Source organism: Aethalodelphis obliquidens, unplaced genomic scaffold, assembly GCF_003676395.1.
Source record: "Aethalodelphis obliquidens isolate GAN/ISIS:26980383/991018 unplaced genomic scaffold, ASM367639v1 scaffold71, whole genome shotgun sequence".
Taxonomy (NCBI): domain Eukaryota; kingdom Metazoa; phylum Chordata; class Mammalia; order Artiodactyla; family Delphinidae; genus Aethalodelphis; species Aethalodelphis obliquidens.
In genome coordinates this window covers 11,165,159-11,183,706 of record NW_020838015.1, presented here as the reverse complement: position 1 = coordinate 11,183,706, position 18,548 = coordinate 11,165,159, and the positions used below count along the sequence as shown (strand labels likewise).

At 42.1% G+C, this 18,548-nt stretch overlaps 1 protein-coding gene across 3 annotated transcripts in view; it reads left to right on the top strand.

The window, feature by feature from the left end:
* Positions 1-16,926: 16,926 nt before the first annotated feature.
* Positions 16,927-18,548, top strand: part of SHROOM4 (shroom family member 4) — a 216,377-nt gene continuing 214,755 nt past the window's right edge. Inside the window, exon 1 of one of the 3 annotated variants that reach the window (XM_027091223.1) lies at positions 16,927-17,779. In XM_027091223.1, the coding sequence (XP_026947024.1) occupies positions 17,663-17,779 (117 nt within the window). In that variant the 5' untranslated portion in view covers positions 16,927-17,662. The remainder of the gene's footprint in view (positions 17,780-18,548) is intronic. The other 2 variants (XM_027091226.1, XM_027091224.1) reach the window with 2 other exon arrangements.

Sequence of the window (18,548 nt, the reverse complement as noted above, 5' to 3'; positions counted from 1 at the left end):
AGAAGAGAGAAAGAGAGCAAGTTTTGGGAGGTAGGGGACAAAGACGATGAGTTCACTTTTCGCCACAGTAAGCTTGAAGGGTCTGTGGGACATCCAAGTGGAGAAATCTAATCAAAGGTAAGATATAAAGGCTGGGATTCACTATCACTTAAGACTAGCAAAGCAAATTCTACCCTTTTCTACCTGTGTGGGCTTGAACTAGCTATATGTCTTTGCTGAGCCACCCTTTCCTCCATTATAAAATGACTGTAATGATTAAACTGCCCTATTATAAGTGAAAAGCAGTCTATTGAATTATAAAGTATGATACAAATGCCAGATATTTTTCTTTGGGGGAGAGCTAACACACAGAAAAAAAAAAACTTACTTTTTAGATCATCTTTTAGGAAACTTTTCCCTTCTGGGGCAATAAAAAGAGTTTCAAGAAAATATAGGAACAGCCCTGTCTATCCTAAGCCTGGGTTTTTTCTCCCCTCCTAATTTATCTAGACTAAAAATGGGCTGGAAATTTGAAAATAAGTCTTCAATGGGCTGGAAGGAACCAAAGTTGAAATGAGGGACTACAGAGGCCAAAACCTGAGATAGAATTCAAGCATTCTGGGGCTAATGTCATCTGTATTGAGATCTGGCCAACTTCCAGGCACAACGGCAACATCCCAGACCCTGACTAGAGACAGCCTTGCAAGGCCTTTTGCAAAGAGCTTGGTTCTCATCTACCCTTATGGTGGTAGGTGTGGTTTGGAACTACAGGGGCCACACAACAAGTACCCTAATTCTCTGTACCACAAACTAAATTTTGTCTGCAAATCCTTAGGGACTTGTCTGCCAAAATGTACCCTTGGTTCAATGGCCTTGCCTCCTAATTTTCCTATGGAAGTCCTCATAAGCCCTCAGATTCTTTTAGAACAGAAGATATAATATTAGCTATTCAGGCTGTAAAACTGACTTCATTTGTAGAATGTGGGAGTATACAGTCTTTCTCTGGGAAGAGAGTATACAGTCTTTCTATTAAGTTCAGCTTGTTCACTTATTAATAGGTATTTTATTGGGCCGGTATTTTTGTTGCATCCCCAGACCTTGTGGCCCTGATCTTTGAGTCAATCATCTTTGAATCTATAGGCCCAGTAAACATACCAATTTCTCAAAATCTCTGTTATTCTCTGTGTGGGATAATGAGAAACTTTATTTTCCTCACCTTTAAAATAGAAACATTAATACTTACCTTGCAGGATTGTTGTGGCTACTAAATGAGATTATACATTGAAAGTGCCTACCCTCCACATTCATTCAAAAATATTTACTGAGAACCTACTATATGCCAGACACTGCTATATGCACTGAGGATAAAGCGATGAACAAAGACAAACATTACTGGCCTCATGGAGATTATATTATAGTGAAGGAAGTCTAACAAACAATTAAGTAAAATATATAATATGACAGATTGTGATAAGAGCTATGAATAAAAATAAGACAGGATAGAGGGCTAGTGAGTGCCAGACAGATTTGGAGATTGTCACACACAGAAGGTACTTCATCACACACAGAAGGTACTTCATAAATGGTAGATATTTCTAAGTCTCTTTGGTCTCTATACCTCAAGCATTACTTGCATACAGAACCTAAGTGCCTGCAACAGCTCAAAGACACAGATCAAAACCTAACTATGGACCAGGGACTCGCTAGATTTTTGGGGTATAAAGATGAACAAGGCATGATCCACAGCCACACAGATCATTTCAATATACTATAGTAAGTGACTAGACATGGAGCGAGAGGGACAAAGGGTAGAGGAGAGTCAATTAGCACAGTCAAGGGTCAGGAGAGGCTTTCTGGAGGTGTTGATGCCTAGGCTGAGACTTAAAGGTTGAGAGGAAAGGAATTTAAAAGGGTGAACTTGGTGGAAGAAATGACACCAGCAAAAGTCATGAGGCCCATGGACTAGTGAGATGAATAAGAAGGAGCTACACTGAAGTTCAGAGGATAGAGAGTGAAAGGAGATGAAACCAGAGAAGTAGGTACAAGTCAGGCAGACATGGAGAGTCAAGTCACAGACATCACTCAGAGGACAATTATGGAACAACCGGAAGTTCTTGGGTAGAGAAATGATATGGTCAGATTTGCATGTTAGTGAGATTATTTTGTAGAAAAAAAAGAAAGTAGAAGAAAAGGGATCATGTTGCCTGCAGTTTGTAAGCTAGATTACAAGGAAGTCAAAACTAAAGGCAGAGAATCCAGATAGGACACTACTAGAATAGCCCATGTTGGAGAGGATGAGAGCTTGAATTGCAGGAGACAGAGAGGAAATGATGGATTTCAAAAATACTTAGGAAGGCCTTAGTGGCTGATTCAATTAAAAATGAAAAATCAAGGTGTCTCCCAAGTTTCTGGCTTGGGTCGATGGTGGTGCTCTGATGGGAAGTACAGAATGAAGGATGGATTCCCTGGGAAAAGATGATGAATTCTGTTTTGGATCCTCCAAACCTTATTCAATAGCTTATTTTCAAAAGATACTCTTTTGGGACCTGGTATACTTTAAGGTATTGTAGTCAGGCATAGCTGGGTCCAGAATATAATATGGGAGTAATAATAAAAATTTACCTCGTAGCATGATAAGGAAGACAAAATGATATAATGCATATGAATTGCTTAGCACAATGCTGACACATAGTATAGATTTGATACTAGCTATTATTATCAGCCTCTTTCTTTTCTGGGCTCAGATCCCACCTCCCACTTCTACTCAACTCCGCTAAGTTTGCTTTTAAGGTTTTCTAGCTGACTTGCCTCTGACCTCTTAGCATACTCCTTTGGGGACTACCCCGTGAATTTCTACAATCTGCATTAATCATCCTGTTTACTTTCTAGTTTCTTCACGGTTTTGAAAAGAGCTTCGTCTTTATTCTGCACATGTTTTCCCTGCTGAGTCACCATCTCAGGTTCCCCTTGACCTTCAGATTCATACTGCTTGCTTAGAAGGAATTTTTAACAGGTATGTCTCTCCAGGCACCAATCTACTTGTTATCAGCATGAGCATTAAATGACCCCTTTATCATCTAAATAATTTTGTTACTAGATGAGACTACCCAGTGCAGCAATTTTTCTGACAGCTACCATACATTTAACACCTATTAGGCAAGGAGCTTGAAATTTATTCTCCCATTTCATCTCTATGAACCTTCTGAGGTAGGTGCTAGTACTATTCCAATTTTGTAGCCAGAAACTAAGATTTATTTAGCATTTACATGATACCTGGTACAGTGCTAAGCACTTTGCATATGTTAACATATTTAATTCTCACACCATCCCAAAATGTAAGTACCATTATTAGCCCCATTATTCAAATGAACAAACTAAGCCAAAGACAAGTTAAAGTAACACACTTAGGGCCACACAGCTGATAGTGGCAGCTTGGGGATGGAAATATGAATGTGTTTGCTCTTGTGCCCTGCTGCATGCCACAATGGGACAAGAAAAGGAAGGGCTGGGGAGTGGGAGCCAGACTGAGTATGCATATCTGATAGGATGAGTAAGTATGGCTACTGTATATCTTTGTATTGAAAGACAAAATTAAGTCTTTTTCTTAGTTGGCTTTACTTGTAAGGTGATGATTAGGAAATGGAGTTAAGGGGGCTGGCGTTTGAAATTCCTTCTCCAACTCCTTCACACTCCTCACCTCCTACTCAAACACACATTAAAACTTCTAAAGTCAATAATCAAAGACATTGAAGTGGAGAGGAAGAGACTATCATTTGACCCACTGTCCTAATGCAATAATTTTCATTTTCTATAGTCCTTTCTAGGTTGTGTCCATATAAAGACAGTTTGACCTGGTTGTAACTATTTTGTATTTTGCTTTATTCATTTAATATTATAAAGTGAACCTTTTATCTTTCCTATTTCATTTACTGACAGGTCCTAATATACATCAAGTTGTTCAACATTAACATTATTTCCAGTTTCTCATTAGTAAAAATTATACTGCATTGACAATCTTTGTGCCTATAGGCTTGTGTTTTCCTTCTGCTGAAGTCTGTCCTTAGGATAGAGTCCCCAGGGGGATTGCAGTGTCAAAGGCCAAGAACATAATTATGGCTCTTAATGCAAATTACCAAATTGCTTTCCCAAAGGATCAGACCTATTTGCATTGCAGTTGTGAGAGTGCAAGCTTGTCATTGGTGGATGGAGTTTTTTAGTTGCTATTTTTCTTTCCATGTTTTTAGTTGAGTCTTAAACTTTATTGTTTCAATGATTACGTATATACTCAAAATAGTGGGAAGGTGACAGGAAAATAAAAATTACCAATGAGGAATGAAACAACTGGCCACAATTTAATATCCCTTTCAGATGTATTTGTGTCCATGAGGATCTGCTAGCAGGCTGGTGTTTCAGTCATTTTCAGATCCATTTTTTCCATAATGAGATGACAGGTAGAAATATGGCCAACCTGGCAGGAGCCCCAGTGGGAAGGTTAGATGGAGAGTGGGAGGGACATCAGCCAGTGTTGAGGGACCTGGTGAGTGGCACATGTAACCAGGACACAAGAAGGCAGAATCACAGTTTAAGGATGAAGTAAAAATCATCATTGGCATCAAAGTTCCCTCCATTGTGTAATTAACCTGGTAGTGCCTCCCTCATACGGAAACTCATTTGTAGTCATACTAGTTAGAATCAAGAAGCAGTGCTGGCAACAAAGAAGGAAGGTCCAGACCAGCTGCCCCTAGGAACAATGCAGAGACAGAATGATAACAACTCTTATTCAGAGCTCCTTCCTTGTGTTCAGTATTGTATGAAATGCTTCCCCCAGCTTATCTCTAATCATCATAACAACCCTATGAGGTGGGGACAATTAAGCTGATTTTACTGATGAGGAATCTGAGGCTCAGAGAGGTTGAGTTGGCAGCCAGCATGAAGAGGTAGTTAATAGCATGATTTCTAGAGTAAGAGTGTCTAGGTCGGAATCCTGGCTTCCCCATTTACTACTTATGTGATCTTAGACACATTACTTAACTTCTCTGCCCTTCAGTTTCTTCTACTTGTAGAAGAAGATAATAATAGAAGAACCTACCTTGTTTGCAAGGATTGAAGTAAACGATATATGCAAAGTGCTTTGAACGGTGATTGGCACATAGTAAGCACCCAAAAAGTCTGAACTGTGATCATTATTATTACCCAAGATTACCCATATTATTACCCAGTAAAGAGGAGAGCTTGGATTCTGGCCCAGATTTGCTGGCCTCCAAATGGCATCCTCTCTTCATTAAATCAAAGAGCCCACTTAGAACTAGTGTATGTTGTTAGCAAATCCTGTTTAGCCACCCAAATTATTTGCTTGCACTCTGATTCTCCTAGAAGCCACATGAGGTGGCAATGCAGGGATTTGAGTCATCTCCTAGCTCTTGTGGAACAACACCTCTTCCCCAAGGGAAAAGACCACTTCTTCCTTCTCTGTATCTATGAGGCTTGGACTAGTGGCTCATTAGGAAATGGTAATTTCCCACTAAGAGAGCCAAGGTCCTAGGTTTTATGTCCAAATACAACTCTGCCAGGGCTAAAACAAGCTTCCATTCTGTTCTGTTGTCTTTTTTTGAAAACCCAGAAGTTGTATTCAGGCTCAATTTTAAATCCTTAACCCAAGGGCCTTGCCTCAGGCCAAGTATAATGGTTAAAGTGAAATTTAAGTAGAGAGGAGCTTCTGTGAATAGCTAATCATAAGAGTTAACACTTATTAAGGACTTTAAAATGTTCTAGGTACTATTCTCAGTTCTTTACCACTTCTGTATTTAATCCTCACAACAACCCTGTATGGTAGGTACTATTCTCACTTGACAGAAGAAGAAACTAGACACAGTGGTTAAGTAAACTGGCAGAAGGTCACTTAACTAGTAAATACAAGTGCTAAGATTTTAATCTAGGGCCCTAGAGCCCACACCTACAATCACTATACACTACTGACTCTCATTAATGGTAAAGGGCTAATTAATAGGCAGAGGCTAATCTTAGTCTCTAGCATAGTGCCTGACACAGAGAAGGCATTTATTACATAATTTTAAATGAACCATTCATTATTTATATCTACTTACCATGCCACCTAGTAATAATTGTGCATTTAATTAGATAGTCATGTTATTAATTTGTCTAATTAGCAAATTAAACTATGTGCCTGGATTAGCCTTCAGTATGGCTCCATGTAATTTAATCATCCATTCAAAATGCACAGCAAAGTCATTCATCCTTCACTGGTTGAGAATACCTACTAGAAGGCAAGCCCCCATACTGTCTCCTGGGATACAGAGATAAATAGACATAGGAACTCACAGTCTAGTGCAGGAGACAGACATATATGCAAATACAAATGATACCATCTGATCAGAAGCATTGAAATGGAGAGGAACATGGGAGGACAGAAGAGGAAAACTAAGTGTGAACATATAGTGCTTTTGCTGTCCAACATGTCTTCTTCTGGTAACATATCTCATCTCACTTAGATGGGTATATCACCCAACTCTGGTGTGATGATTAATTTTAAATGTCAGTTTGACTGGGCTGAGGGATGCCCAGATAGCTGTTAAAACATTATTTCTGGATATGTCTGTGAGTGTGTCTCTGGAAGACATTATCATTTGAATCAGTAGACTGAATAAAGATCACCTTCACCAATCTGTTGAGGGCCTGAATGGAACAAAAAGGCAGAGGAAGAGCAAATTTGCTGTTTGCTTGATCTGCAGTATCCTGTCCTTGGATATTGGCACTCCTGGTTCTTAGACCATCAAAGTCAGACTGAATCATACCGCCAGCTTTCCTGGTTCTCCAGCTTGCAGGTGGCAGATCAGGGAACTTCTCAGCCTCCCTAATTGCATGATTCCTATAGTAAACAAACAAATGAACAAACAATTGGTTCTGTTTCTCTGGAGAGCCCTGACTAATACATCTGGTCATTGTTATTAGTTTGGGGATAGACTCAATTCAGAAGCTTTTGCTGGGACTATTGAGAAAGTGGGTCTGTGTTTCTACTGGGGTTGCTGAGTGGTAAGATGCAAATCTCTAGCTCTTCGTGGCTATCTTGGCCACCATGCAGAGAGAGCCTGCTTGAGAAGTGAATCAACATAGAAGAGGTCAGAGCCAAGAGATAGAAACAAATTGCAGATAACATCATTTGAGCACCTGGATCTAGCTATGCCTAAAATTACCTCTGTGCTTTTCTATTAGTATCAATAACCCCTTTCTTTTGGCTAAAGCTTATTTGTGCTGTATTTCTGTCACTTTCAAGCAAAAGAGTCGTGATTTATACAAACGTCTAGCTAGACTCTGTGTGTGTGTGCACAGGCCAGCGTATGCACACATATACACTGGTGTGTTGGTTAGTTAGGGAAGGCTTCCTGGAAGAAGTATGGCCTGAGCTAAATCTTATGTTGGTAGGAGTTACCTAAAGCAAAGGGAAATGTATTCAAGGCAGAGAGACAGCATGAGGTGGGGTGGGAGTAAACAGTTTGGTGTGGTCGGAGGGTAAAGTGAGAGTCAGAGGACGAAGAGACAAAGCTAGAGAGCAAGGCAGGGGACAATTTTTGGAGCATTTGGAATGTCGTGTTAAGGAGATGGCAACTTGTATTTCTTATATGCCTTTTCTACAGCCTAGCCAAATTTTTACATTGCTTCTCTTTGTAATTTTTCTCCAGTAACATGTACCAACAAATAGTATGAAAGTAGAAAGCTCTCTAGGCTTGGAGTTTGGTCAATCTCAGGATCCACTGTGGATTCTGAATCACTAGAGGAGCCTCTTTGTGATGTCCTATTTGTTGGCTGCTCTAGGGGAGGCAATCTTTATCTTCCACTCCGTGATTAAGAGATATATCAAGACATCAACCAGAATGTTCCTTCCATATGACAAAAAATGCCTTTGGTCTTCCAGGCTCAGCATCACGTGTTCAGTGATGACTGAGCATCAACCATGTCCATGCCCTGTGCTAGACTTTGGGGAGCATATTGAAGAATCAGACATGGTTCCTGCCCTCAAAGAATATCCAGCCCAAGGGAGGAAACAATTACAATAAAATATGATCAGGGCCACAGTAGAGTAATATAAAGGGGGCAGTGGGTATATCAAGAAAGAATACCTTACAGGTATCGAGGAAGGTTTCTTCTACCAGTGTGATCTTTGAACTGACTTGAAGAAGGAGTAGGGGTTTGCCAGATGGACAAGGATAAAGTGGAGGGTATTCTAGGCAGGAAGAAAAGTATGTGAAAAGGCCTAGAGGTACAAGAGAACAGATTGTGCTTAGGGTGACTGCCCCTAATTTGGTACATCTGGAGATCCAAGTGTGTGTTGTAGGGGGAGGTTGGAAGAGGGTTGTGGGTGGCAGGGGGAATAGTACTATGTAAGCAGGAGTCACAAAATAAGGATCTTAGTCAAGGGACTTAGATTTCATTCAGTAAACAATGGGGAACCACTGAAAAAAAAATTGAACAGAGGAGTGACATACAGTTTGTGTTTTAGAAAGAGCATCCTGGCTACAAAGCGCTGCAAAGTGGAGAATGGATTTGTGCCATCAGGAAGCCCAGTTAGGAATCTGTTCCAATGGTCTAGGTGTGAGATGATGATGAAGTGGTGGTGGGCAGGGAGAGAAATGGATGGATTTGAGAACTATTTTAGGACTGTAAATGACAGACCTTGGTGGCTGAGTGGATGTCAGCAGTTGGGAAGAAAAAGGGAGAAGTTAAGTATGATATCCAGATTTCTGAAGTTTAATCTGAAATTAAAACACTGAAAGAAAGAAAAAAGAAATAAAATGAATAATAATAATAAAAACACTGAAAGAAAAAACACTGAAAGTGCCCTAGATATTAAAACATCAAGTAATAGTCAGGTGCCTGACAGTTATTCCAGAATTTAGGAACCTCTTTCTTTAGCAATCTGAGCTGCCAGACTCTCAGAGAAAGGAGCCAGGCATTCCCAAATTTGAACATGAGGCCTTATGTGTGGCTTTGTTCATGTATCTCTATGGGTGAAGGGGTGGATGTATACACATCTAGGCACACGTACACATGCCTGGGACCACCTCCCCAAAGAAAATATTTGGAGGAAATCATATTTTTCTGAAGTCCATCTGACACTCCTGGACAAAGGCAACAGTTTATTCTTTCCTCTTTGGGCTAGGTCATTCTAGATTCAAGCCAAAGCAAAACGGTTTCCTCTTTAGCCAGTATTTCATAGATAGGATTCATTTCTACTTACCCTAGAGTAAAAGTAAACTATCAAAGAGAAAAAGGATATCTATATCTATATTTTGACTGTCATCTGTGTACTTCTCCAGAGCTTCATCAAAACCATAGTGGGGACTTTATTTTGCTCAAATGCTCAGTGCATTGGTGTACCTTCTCTGTCACTTCTCTGCAGGGAAAAATGATGGAAACTTTCTGAAAGTAAAAGGGCTGGATTTTGTGTGTATATGAACGTGTGATTTTTTTCTTTCCATGGCTGAAGTAATTGAGGTAAGAGTTTAATATGCACCAAAATTTTATTTTATTAATGACTAAGGAGTGATGAATGACCCGCAGAAAACAGAATTTGAGAAGTAGAATGGACTGGCTAACACACAGCTCAAAGAAAGGGGTGGCCCCTGTCCAAGCTGGGTACCATAAGAGGCCATCGTCAAGCCCACATTTTGGATCTCAGCAATTCATCTGATTTTCACATCCTTGATATGGAGTCAATCCCTGGCTGAAACTCCTGTAGAGCAATGGTAAACATTCATCACAGCCCAGCTGAACCTGTACCAGATGACTTATTTCCCCAAGGGCAAATTGAAGGTTTCCAGTTGGGCTGACATTAGTGTGAGCTTAGCACACAAACAAACCAACTCCTGCTCCAACAAGCCTTCCTGGAGAACACCAACCACAACAGATGGCAGCCTCTTGCGCACACACACACACACACACACACACACACACACACACACACAAAAGCTGTCTAGATTTGTCTACTAAGGAAGGAAGAAGTTCTAAATCTATAGTCTCAAACATAATACCAAACCAAGATCCTGAGATTCCATGAGACAATTGGTGTTTTTCTGAGTGGATAAAAGCATGGGTTGACCCAAATGGCAATAGAAGGAAGGATTCTTTATAAAGTTACCTAAGGAGAAACTGAAACTCCATATTTCTTCAGCAGCATGTACTTATGATTTATTTAACAAAAGTACTGTCCCAGATACAGTATTTTGTATGCTAATGTTATACTAGCTTTAATTCAAAAGAAACAGGCCTCTATCCGTAATGTCTTTCCCTAGCCCCAGGCAAAATTCCCCAGGAATGAGACTCTTTAGTAGGTTAGTCTACTTAGATTTGTCCTTTTTTGCAATCCTCACCTCCCACCTCCCCCCAACAACACACATGCCTTTAGGTGTATACTAGGTGGGGGGGAGGAGCTTGCTATTATTTTCTTGTAATCTGTATATGAAAAATACCTGCCACACTAGACTTTTTTTCCCTCTCCACTGATAATTATCATTGCCCCAGATCTCTCCTCTGTGAGAAACATTCAGAAGAGCCAGGGTAATTGTTGGGCAGGGTGGGGATAAATGGAGAAACAAGGGCCTTAGAAATCCAAGTAGAATAGTCCAATAGATCCAATTGATGAGATTAAAAATGAACACTTGGGCTTCCCTGGTGGCGCAGTGGTTGAGAGTCCGCCTGCCGATGCAGGGGACACGGGTTCGTGCCCCGGTCCGGGAAGATCCCACATGCCACGGAGCGGCTGGGCCCCTGAGCCATGGCCGCTGAGCTTGCGCGTCCGGAGCCTGTGCTCCGCAACGGGAGAGGCCACAACAGTGAGAGGCCCGCGTACCGCAAAAAAAACAAAAACAAAAAACAAACCCCACTTTTTGATATCATTTATGAAATAATCTGTTTCATTAAAAAATGCTTTGGGTCCCCCTTTGCCTATGAGTCAACTGGCTCAGGAATATTCTGGGTCCATCAATACTTGATTTTCCAAGAAAGCACGGAGGGATGATTAGTAAAGCAATGAATCTATTCTGTCTTTGGGTTCACCTGTAAAATGGTGACTCTAATTCTGACTCTTACCTTATTTTTCCCAAGGGAGTGATGAAATTAAGAAGATGACTTGAGTATCTTAGAAGTATGTGCCATAGTACACAAGATAACAATCACAAAACACAGGTTAGATTTCTCTAATAGGATCATTTGCCTATGACAAATGAGAACTTCCCTAGTCTCTAAATAATCTTCAAACAATCTGTGAGGCAGCACAGAAAGGGTTTCTGAAATAGTGACTGCTAGCACACAGACAGGAAGTAGGAAGTCTGTGACCCCAGAATGGAAGGAAAGGGAAAGAAATGGAACTAAGCAGTCTTTTGAGGTAGAGCCTGCTTCTAAGGGAGAAGGTAGAGCCTGCTTCAAGAATCAGTATGATCACTGTGGGAAGATGGCCCTCAAAGCTAAGTTCAAGGAACACATCTTCATTCTGTCTCCCTCTCTCTCCCACACATACTCAGATCAACCTCCCTTGAGGACTGCATGGAGCTTGGGCCTAACACCCACGTACACTTCCTGTTATACAGATGTACAGACACAGAGGCACCTAGGCAATCAGAGCTCCATTCAGAAACAGGCCCATATAGACATTCAGAAGACAATATGGAATAGAAAGCGGACAGAGGACACACAAATTGCACAAAATGTGTTGGGTAGATATATTTGGGCGGTAGTGGTGAACATTAATACTCTCACCTACACACAAGTTCAGAACCAGTTGAGAGACATGGAAAGCAGAGAGGCAGAGTTTTAAAATATCTGTTTATTACTGTTAAAATCTGGATTGGAGAAAAAAGAATATGTAGATGTCCATAATAGGCTTCTTAATAGCCTCCCCACTTAGCTAGACAGAATTGCCAACTCACCCAAAGGTGGGGAAAGAGGCCAAGAGAGTTATTCTAACAGAAGTACTCCCAAATGGAAACATGAAGAGAGCAGAATGGAGCATTCCAAACTCTTCCCTCCTCTGCAAAAGAGGAGAATATGACAGAGACATGATTAATAAAGTCATCGCAGGATGCTTCTGCAGCCTCCCTGACTTGAAATCCTGGTTTTACCATTTCCTGACTTAGTTTCCTCACTTGGAAAACAGTTACTAATACCTACTTTGCAGGGTCATTGTAATCATTGCCAATAATACATGAAAAATGTGTTGCATGGTGCCTAGCATTTAGCAATTGTCCTCTGAATGTAGGGCAAATTAAGCCCACTGAATGAATACTAAATTTTCTGCTGAAACATTGTTTCAGTAAATATGTAAGCCCTTTAAAAGAACTGTTATGGCCATACTACACAAAGTGATCTACAGATCAAGTGCAATCCCAATCAAAATTCCCATGGTATTTTTCAAAGAAATAGAAAAAAAATCCTAAAATTTGTATGGAACCACAAAAGACCCCAAATAGCTACAGCGATCTTGGGAAAGAAGAACAAAGCTAGAAACGTTACAGTCCCTGATTTTGAAATATATTAGAAAGCTATAGTAATCAAAAACAACAGGATATTGGCATAAAAAAACAGACATATAAACCAGTGGAACAGAATAGACAGCCCAGAAATAACCCCCCGCACAGACATTCAGCTAATATTTGACAAGGGAGCCAAGAACATCAAATGGGCACAGGGTAGTTTCTTCAACAAATGATCTTGAGAAGAATGGATATTCACATGCAAAAGAATGAAACTGGACCCCTATCTTACCATTCACAAAAATTAACTCAAAATGGAATAAAGACTTAAATATAAGACTGGAAATTGTAAAACTCAGAGAAGAAAACATAGGGGGAAATCTTTGTGACGTTGGTCTCGGCAACAATTTCTTGGATATGACACCAAAAGCATAGGAAACAAGCATAAGTATATGGGACTACATCAAAATTAAAAGCTTCTGCACAGAAAACACAAAACCTAACAAAACAAACAGTAGATAAGGCAACCTATAGAATGGGAGAAAATATTTGCAAACCATATATCTGATAAGGAGTTGATATTTAAAATCTATAAGGAACTCATACAACTCAACAGCAAAAAAGAGAAAGAAAAAGCAAATAACTTGATTAAAAAATGGGCAAAGGATTTGAATGGACTTTTTTCCAAAGAATACATACAAATGTCCAACAGGTATATGAAAAGATGCACAACTCACTAATCATAAGGGAAATGCAATGTCTGTCACATCATACCTGTTTGGGATGGCCATTATTTTAAAAAAACAGAAATTCATATTAACCATTGCTGGCAAGGGGGTTGAAAAATTGGAATCCTTGTGCATTATTGATGACAATGTAAAACGGTGCAGCCAGCATGGAAAACAGTACAGAGGTTCTTCAAAAAATTAAAAATAGAACAACCATATGATTTAGAAATCTCACAACTGGGTATTTATCCAGAAGAATTTAAATCAGGATCTTGAAGAGATATTTGCACTCCCAAGTTTATTGCATCATTATTCGCAAGAGCCAAGAGGTGGAAACACCTAAATGCCCATTGACTGATGAATGGATAAAGATGATGTGAGACATATGCATATATATATATATATATATATATATATAATGGAATATTATTCAGCCCTAAAAAGGGAAATACTGTCATGCTACAACATAGATGGGCATTGAGAACATTGCTAAGTGAAATAGGCGAGTCACAAAAAGACAAATACTGCATGATTCCACTTATATGAGAAATGTAAAATAGTCAGATTCATAGAATCAGAGTGAAATGATGGTTGCCAGGGGCTGAGGAGAGGTAGGAATGGATGTTGCTATTCAATGGGTACAGAGTTTCAGTCAAGCAAGATGAAAATGTTCTAGAAATCTGCTGTACAACATTGTGCATGTAGTTAATGATACTGTACTCTACACTTAAAATTTTGTTCAGAGGGTAGATTTCATGTCATATACTTTTGCCACAGTAAAAAAATCTGATCTTTTACTAGAGTAAGGATTCTGAAGCTAGGGTCTTTAAGCCTCAGCCCAAACTATATGCAACATGGGGTGATAATGTATAGCTTTCTAGGAGTTTCTAGGGGAGAGAGTGCATAGCTTTCACTAGACTCTCAAAAGAGTCCTTAATTCAGAAAGGAGCTAGAGGCACTACTATGAGGAAAATTGTATTCAAATTTGTGTTAAAAAATAAAAAAGTTCAAAGAAGGACTGCTATTTCAATCTCCTTCCTACCAATAAAGGTAAACTGGTCAATAGATTTCTAATGAGAAAAGACTCCTGTGAGGCTTTTTTTTTTTATGAGGTGGAAGTAAACACCCTGTTTTTAATTTCTCTCTCCCTGTTTCTGCTGATGAATCTTTTGCCCACCTCCCCTGTTGGCTCCTTTTTAGATCCTTTGTGATCCTTCTTGACTTTTAAATACTAGCATAATATTTTAAATATTAGCATAATCCAAGGTTTCATCTAAATCTCCATTTTCTTATCATTCTGATATCCCTGCATGAGATTATCCACTCCAAATGGCTTCAACTATAATCCAAATGTGTATTACCAATCACCATTCCTCTCTTGATATGCGGTTTCCTATTTCTACCTGCTTACTGGACATTCCACCTTTTTACCCACAGGCAATTTAACATACTTTAGAGTGAATTTATCGTCTGTCCATTGGCTGCACACACACACACACAGACACACACACACACACACACACAGAGAGAGAGAGAGAGAGAGAGAGAGAGAGGAGGAGGAGGAGGAGAGAAATACACCCCTGGACTCTTCTCCATTGCTTTATTTTCACATGGTTCATCTCCATCATTAACTTATCATTAAGTTATAACACATATAACTATGTTTAGCCACTTGCCAGGAAGTAGTCCCAGAATTTTCAAACTGTAGAGGAACTTAAGAAATCAAGTAGCTCAATCTTTTCCATTAACAGAGAGGGGCAGTGATCTGCTTAATATCACACAGCAATTTAATGGCAGAACCAGCTTAAAATCCAGGCATCTCACATCCTACCCTGTACCCTTTCCATTACATAGTCATGCTCCCGCTAACTGTACTTCCAAGGAAGAATGAGATCCCTGCCACTAGCAGTAATTTTTATCAGTAAAGAAGCAAGATTATCCAGCCATCCGATGTTCAAAATGGCTACTTATGTGCTGTTTGCACCAGGGGCTGCGTAATTTATGTTCTTTTGCTCTAATAATGGAAATGATAAACTGAAGAGTACAACAAGACATCAGTGTGGAGTAAGTCTTGGAATGAAAATAGATTGGTTAAAGGCTAGCTCAGTGCTTGCTTTCATAATAAGGTTGTGAGGATTTTGACTCTTTCCTTACCAAAGTGTTTTCATATGTATTATTTCATTTTAGTCTTCAACAGGCCTGGGAGGGAGGGAGGTCAGGGCTTATTAGCTGAAGTTTATAGATGAAAAAAATGAGACTGAAAACAGTTCAGTGATTTGCCCAAGGTCACCCATCTAATTAGTGACAAGGCCAGGGCTCACATGTGTGTCTCCTGCTTCCCAATCTCTTTTCTCTAGTCTAGACACATAATTCTAGTAAACCTTGAATGATGACCACAGATCCTGTGAACTGCACTTTATAGATTTCTATATGCTGAAACTGAAACATGCTAAGTTTTACCAAGTGACAATCATGGAGATAGAAGTCTTATCTCAAAAAGAAGACAAAGGAAAAAAATAAAAGCTCAGTTTCAAGGTGGGACAGAACAAATGAGTGTTATGTCATAGGTTGACATGCAATCAAGAAACAGCTGCCATTTTCTCAAATTTTCTGCTTTCTAGTAGGAGAAATGCAAACAAAAAAATGAACATGATTGAAAGGATTTTTGCAGGTCTAAAAATCTAAAAGATTGAAGGTGGTTCCCCACGTGAGTCATCTCTAAAGACTTTTTTCCTTTTTTTTTGTTTTTTAAAAAATATTTTTATTGGAGTATAGTTGATTTACAATGTTGTGTTAGTTTCTACTGTACAGCAAAGTGAATCAGTTATACATATCTAAGGACTTTTAAAAAGCAGGTTATAAACACCAAAACTGCAGTTTTATTAAAGAAAAGTCAGGTCACCATCATATAATGCAGACAGTCCAGGAGGCGGAGAAGAAAGGATTGGGGGAGGGAAGAGAGGCTGTGAGAGAAGTTTCAGTGGCCTGAAGGGGCACACACAGGCTGAAGTGTGTTGAAGAGGCTGTGACAGGTGAGGAAATGGAAGCAAAGAGTGACAACCTTGTCTGCAGAAAGCTGACTGTGGAAGTAAGGGTGTCATGGTGTGTGTTCCTGGCGAAGAAGAAGAAACTGCACAAGTAGAAGGCAAGAGATGGAACAGGCAATAGAGCATTGAGGGGTTCTGTGGAGTCACCACTGAGTTGTCAAAACTTTCCCCGCTACTGGGAAGCTCTTTAAAAACTCACTGCCTGAATATGGCTCCAGAGACAACACCTCAGAGAGGGGTGGTAACCGTGCCCAGGTCAAGACTGAGAAATCAGCCCAAGATTTAGTAACAAATTTACTTTTGGGGACTATTAGTGTGGGTATTTGTTTGGTCTGTTCTAAAAGCTCAGCTCAGACACTACAGCCTCAAGCATGAACAGATGAGCAGAGACGTTCTGACCCCTGTCTAAAAGCCGATTCTTCCAAAAGGCACCACATTGTTAATTGGCCAGCTTATCAATGGATGCTCCTTCCTGTAGGTTTGTTTAGGAGTGAAAACAATACTGCTAGTCATAAACTTTGCTGATTCCTGGCTTGGTCATCTCAGTGGGGCAAGTGCAAGGCCGTGCCAGGAACTCCAGATGACTGGAACATACATGAGCACAGTGCTACCCATAGACGCCAGCACTGAGCCAGGGTGCGGCTGAGCCTGGGCAGGGGGCATCCTCAAAGTGCTTCTTTATTTAAACTATGCTCCGGGGCGATGTTTCATAATGACCCCACACACCTAGCTCATACACACAGAGCAGCCTACACACACAGCCCCACTGTGTTCGCTGGCCTGCTTGCTTGACTTTCCATCCCTCTAGGCAAGGTCCACAAATTAGCAGCTTTGTAACCCTCCCAGGACCCGGTTCTCGGGACCTTCAGAAGAAAAAGGCAGTCAGAGAAACATGAACGCGCTAATCGGGAAACCAGCATTTCAGCCCACTCAGCCACGCGGGCCATCCACACTAACGACTTCCACCTCCCCTCGCCTCGGCTGGCTGGAGGGGCGGGGAACTCTGCAGTAAGGAGGAGAACCAAAGAGGGGGGCCTGCCTGAATGAAACAATGTAACAATTGATGTGAAGCCTCGCCTTGCTCCCACTCCCCAGCGATCCTATAGGCGAGGTCCCAGTGACTGCCCCTCCCCATTGCTCCGTTTTCTTGTCCATTACGCGCTATCCCTCCGCCTCTCCTTCTTTCTTTTCTTTTCTTTTTTTTTCCTCCTTCTCCTTTCCCCCCCTCTCTCCCCCTCTCTCCAGCTCCGTGTCATTTCCTCCTTGCGCTCGCTCGCTGCCCGAGCGTCTCCAGCCAGGAGAGTAGGCGGAGCAGGGCGGTGCGGGGTGGCGTAGCGCTGGAGGGCTATGGTGGTGGAGCCGCTGGGGGCGGAGGCAACGTAGCCCCCGCGGAAAAGGAGCCCCGCGGCCCTGAGCCGAGCGGAGGATGGAGAACCGGCCTGGGTCCTTCCAGTACGTCCCTGTGCAGCTGCAAGGGGGGGCGCCCTGGGGCTTCACCCTTAAGGGGGGTCTGGAACACTGCGAACCGCTCACAGTGTCTAAGGTAAGAACTGGCGGCTCTGTCCCAGCGGTGCCCAACTTTGAATGGGCGAGCGGGTGCGCAGGCTGCCGCGGGACGCGGCCCTCAGACCAACTTTGAAACTTGTTCGGTGCTGGGGATGAAAGCCCCGACGTGAAGCATTAGCTACACTGGTGTGGGGGGGGTCTGGCCACCAGCCCCGGCGCGGACACCCCTTCGGGGTGGCGGGAGCGCTGGATGAGAATGCGGCCGGCCCCGGGTTAGAGCCCCGCGCGCAGACACCCTCGGGAGGGCTCGGGGGCCGATTCTGCTCCCCAGTGTCTGGGCGGCTGCTCCCCTCCGTTGGAGCTGGAGGAAGTGGTGGCTGTTGGGGGTTCCTCCTTGGAAGTTCCCGTGCCCCTGCGGGACAGCGACGGGCTGAAGGGACAGGCAAGGCGCCTTGGCACATTTCTTCAAGGCGTTGGTCCCTGGATCGACCGGCGGGTCATTTCGCCCGGGCAGGTTGCGGGGCGAGGGTCCGGTGTGGGAACGGAGATGAGGCATCGGTGGCTTTCGTCAGCTTCACTTCCCACGGCCGGACGCGCGCACATCCATTCAGCCGGTGGGGCGTTGCTGCTGCCGCTTGGGCTCGGCCTTTCCCTCCCGCCGGAGTCCTGCCCCAGCGCTGGCGAGATTTCCTGCACGTTGAGGAGAGTGGAGGAAACTTTTGCGCCATGGAGCGCAGCTGTGCCGCCGCCGCCGCCGCCGCCGCCGCCGCCGCCGCCGCCGCCGCCGCCGCCGCCGCCGCAGCCGC